The sequence below is a fragment of the Plasmodium vivax genome, genomic scaffold (genome assembly GCF_000002415.2).
Source record: "Plasmodium vivax scf_7177 genomic scaffold, whole genome shotgun sequence".
Lineage (NCBI taxonomy): Eukaryota > Apicomplexa > Aconoidasida > Haemosporida > Plasmodiidae > Plasmodium > Plasmodium vivax.
In genome coordinates, this window is record NW_001849940.1 from 4791 (window position 1) to 9521 (window position 4731).

At 28.2% G+C, this 4731-nt stretch overlaps 1 protein-coding gene across 1 annotated transcript; it reads right to left on the bottom strand.

The window, feature by feature from the left end:
• Nucleotides 1-1211: 1211 nt before the first annotated feature.
• Nucleotides 1212-3192, bottom strand: PVX_115985 (variable surface protein Vir, putative; the record flags this gene model as incomplete). Its single annotated transcript, XM_001612548.1, has 3 exons — nt 1212-1391; nt 1515-3020; nt 3154-3192. The coding sequence occupies 3 exons, from the start codon at nt 3190-3192 to the stop codon at nt 1212-1214; spliced, it is 1725 nt and encodes a 574-aa protein (XP_001612598.1).
• Nucleotides 3193-4731: the final 1539 nt, after the last annotated feature.

Sequence of the window (4731 nt, forward strand, 5' to 3'; positions counted from 1 at the left end):
CTTTCATTTATAATTTATCAATATATATATACTCATGCAGCATGCATTTTATTCCTCTTTATAAATTTTTTGAACAATAATTTTAAGCATGAACTCGTTATTATTTAAGTTGAGCATGTTCACAAAAGAAGATGATTCGTAAAGGTATTTATTTACAACATTTTATAGTACTCCATCATACCTTCTTGCCATATATCTGCATAATTACCAAATTGGGTTTGTTTATAAATATATATCAGTACTAATTTAATAAGTTATCCTATCATGTGTCAATGCAGTGTCGTCTTCTTTACTGGTATTTCAAGAAAACGACATTTTCATTTTACAGAAAACACCTGATAAATTACCTTTATAACATTATAAACGATTATAACATAACATAAAAGGTTTCAACGTAGATAAACACACAAAATGTGTATTCACGTGTTACATCGAATCATATCAATTAAATTTGCTAAACAAATAGGTTGCTACTAATTCTCATTAGTATGGTTTTTAAGTCATTTCAAAATAATATACTAAAAAAATAAGAAGATAATAGAACTAAACAAAAAAAAAATTAAAAGAATTTTAATTATAAAAAATAAAGTATAAAATGTTATGGGATCACAAGCGTTAAAAATAAACATATTCTTATTAAATTACATAGCAATATTAAAATTGTCGTCCTATATATTCTTCCAAAAAAAACAACATTTTTTCTTATATTTCTATATACAATTTTATTTTTATACCATATCTTGGCAAATACAAACATTTTTGTGAATACCTGCTATATATCCTTTCTCAATTTTCATTTTTATATAACAGATGGTGACACAAATGTATATATTTATTATATTTAACACATTGCTACAAAAGTGGCTTTTCCCAAATATAAACAAACTACAATTCCAACGTTTTTATTTAATCAATAGACTATATCTTGCTACACATCAATTGTGTCATGTTTTTGTCTTTAATAATTAATATGATATGTCACACATTCAATATTTTTAAATTATGTAAATGTTGCTACAATTTCTGCATGTTTTGCATAAACGCATTGTGGATTAGGCAAATGTCTAACTCTTCTTTGCAAGGTAACTAACATCAATTTTTATATTCCAGCTATAACTTTATATTTATTTTTTTATTTTTATATATTTCTCCAATTATATGAGTACTCACTATGTCGTCACTCAAAATGGTTTCATTTTACATATACATAATTAGTAGTAAGAGTCTTGGTCAGGCTGATAAGTCAAATAATATCGATCTTCTAGAGAATCTAAAGACTCATTCTCTGATTCATACTTCGCTAACTCCTTTTCATACTCTTCGTAATAATTATGCTCGAATGCTTTTTTTTTCCGTTTTTTTGGCTTAATACTTGATTCTATTCGAGAAGACTAAAATGAAAATGTAAAACATGCAAAAAAATATATTTAACTTATAACTATACATTTAAAGGAAAAATAAATTATAGCTTCTAACATAATATTATTATCTTTTAAAATGTAATATGTAATTACCCTATTGTAGTAGAAAAGGAAGAATATGATTCCAAGTACTGCTGCAGCCATGATAATATTTTTAACAGTATTTGAGTCTAACTTATCATATAACGTTTCTGAAGTACTAGGAACATCCGCAATAGTCGCAACGTTTGTGTCTCCCCCAGTGTTTGAATTATATGATGATACTGGGTTAAGAGCGTACCCAGGGCTTCCTTGCGACAGGGGACTCAAGGTTTTTCCTGGTACGACTTCTGCAGCCAATGGATGTGTTAATCCTCCTCGATCTACTTGACCTGTTGAACTTATTGAACCTGCTGCACTTGCTGTATTTGTGGTTACTGTAACCGTCGAGCCTCTTACACTCGGTGTACTTGTTGTTGGCACTGGCCTTGCTGTAGTTCTTGTACTCGATGTACTTGTTGAAGTTTGTGCTGCTAAAGCTGATTTTCGTGGTAAACTTGATGATCTTGGTGAAGAAAATAAACCCGACAAACCTGACCAAATTGATGGTTTTCCTTGATTTCCTGAGTATCTTGTACTTGTCGTAGTTCCTGTATTTGTTGCAGTTACTGTTTTCGTTGCGCTGGCTATAGATGCTGTACTTGTTGTAGTTGTTGCTGGTTGTGTTGCAGTTACTGTTGTTGTAGCTGTTGCTGGTTGTGTTGCAGTTACTGTTGTTGTAGCTGTTGCTGGTTGTGTTGAAGTTACTGTAGTTGTTACTGTATCTGATGAACTCGATGAGCTTGCGACGGCTACTGAATCTGTTGGTCTTGTTGTACCTTCGGAAACATTTTTATCTACTGGAGCTCCTCGGTCTCCTTCGCCTTTATCATTTTTTGTTTCAAGGTGTGATGTTGTAGCAGCTGGTTTCTCGGCACCTTTGCATTTTCCTAATTCAGTTATGCGAGACATCAGTACATCCTTATCTTTACAAGGAAAATAATCAGGACCATTCGGTGTAAACAAAAATAACCTCCTACAATGCTTATCCTTATATATGTCGTGTACTGACTTAAAACTGTTAAGATATGTTAAATACTTATCGCAGTCTGTTCCATTTTCAGAAGCATTAAGTTTTTTAATTTTTTCAATATTTTTAAAATATATATACGAAAATATCCTATTTTTTAATTCATCTAATTTAACACGTGTTAACTCTTCCGGAGCGCATTTATTTTTTAATTTTTCACTATTCATCTTCTTCCATGCTTCAATAAGATGTTTAAAAAAAGGCACATTATCAATATTTGCAAATTTGTCCGTATGAATTTCACCTATTTTTTCATAGAGCCAATAACGTAAATAAATGCAATAATTATTACGTTCGGGATCCCCCGCTTGACTTAATTTATCTAAATGACTTACTAGTTTAATGCAAAGGTCTTTGACTTCTTTACGTTTGGAACTTACTTTATCATCGATTCCATTACAAAGTATATCAAAAGTAGAAGATTTCCCAAGCTTTGAAAAGAAATTTTCTGGATGTATTTTATGCAGTTCTACAGCTTCTGCAGCCTCCTCCTAATAATAAACATGAAAGGGTTAATAGATTAGTACCAAAGATATGGTTCTCATAATAGAATTTTTCTTTTGTTTCGAGTCGAACTACTTATGTGATTAGTAATGTATAAAAATGACATAACTTCATATATACCAAAGTTTTCCCAGGTGATGTCGTCTTTTCTTTTGTCATTATTTGAATTTCATATAATGTAAAATATTAATAAACTATCAGCATTAACATTAAATATATATGTATATAATATATATAACCTTCCAACGATAAATTTTTACGCAGAACTTAAAAAAGCGTTCACTTTTTCCCACTCAATTTTAAGGTTATTATGGAAAAAATTGTTATTGTATTATTTATAATATAGCAAAATATACCACTATTAAATATCATAGAAGTAGAAAAAAAATGTAGCAGTTTAAAGGCTCAAACTAAATATAAATAGTATTCTAAATCCTAACACGTTTAATTTACGTATGTATTATATAATTGTGGTATCGATAAGTAAAAGAAATTATTTAAAATATATATTTGGAAATATTTATTTTAAGTTTTCTACAAATTTGTAAATATTCTTTAAAGAAAATTGCAATGATTGTCATTAAAAAAGTTTTTTATTTATGACAGAAATGTTTTTTTTATGAAATTTATTTATAACATTAATGTTACGTATTTATATTTCCCATTAGTTATTGAAACGAAATAAAAAAAATCCTAAAATCTATTCATATTTTTATAGTTTTTTTAAATAATTGCTTTTTTCTTATTAGGTAATAGCACGATGTAATTCAAATGTTCCATAAAAAATATATTATTTATTCTTTTAGACTAATTTTATTGCCATTCTATTTGATTCTTTTTTATGCCCCTACATAAATATGCCAGTTGTTACAATAACTAATATAGCTATCAAGTTTCCATGACTATTAAGCGCAAAAGTTCTGAAATAAAATGCCGAATATGTACAATCGCTAAGTATAATATGCGTATAACACATTATAACAACTGTACAACGTCATTTTTAATAGATAAAATAACGTTGTTTTTTGGGGGGAATGGTCTACGAATATTACGTTATCATAATCCACTTTTTTTTAAAAAGTACAATATAATTCACAAAATGTTCTTATGTCAGTATTAAACTTTTTTTTCCGGTTCAAGTTATGCAAAAATCATTTTACATCTTTGTTTAAAACAATAATTGAAAACACCTTCAACTAAAACGCTTCATTAAAGCACGTCGTATGTGATATTAAGACTTGTGTAATGTGTGGAACGATCATAACGATGTAAAATAAATATATACCTATACGTAATTAACATATAGAAATACTTTAAACCTAAACCTATACCCAAACTCTTAAGCATACCTTATACACTTATTTATACGATATAAATTGCAACAGAATGATCATCTTTTTCTTTTAATTTTAAAAATAAGAGCATGAAAGAAATAATTTCAGCGTTTTACAATTTTTTAATTGTTCTATAATAATAACTGCACATTTTTAAAAGTATTTAAGTATTTATGAATTATTATATCGCAATAACGTAAATACACTTTGAAATTTTTTTCATAATTAAAATAATAATAGGTTGTGGGCATCTCAATCAATTGCAGCTTATACCAACGAAAGATTTAGCGCAGGAATATTTTTATAACATATACATCTTAATTATCTGTATTCAAATTTTAACATTTTTTTTTCGATAGCTGGT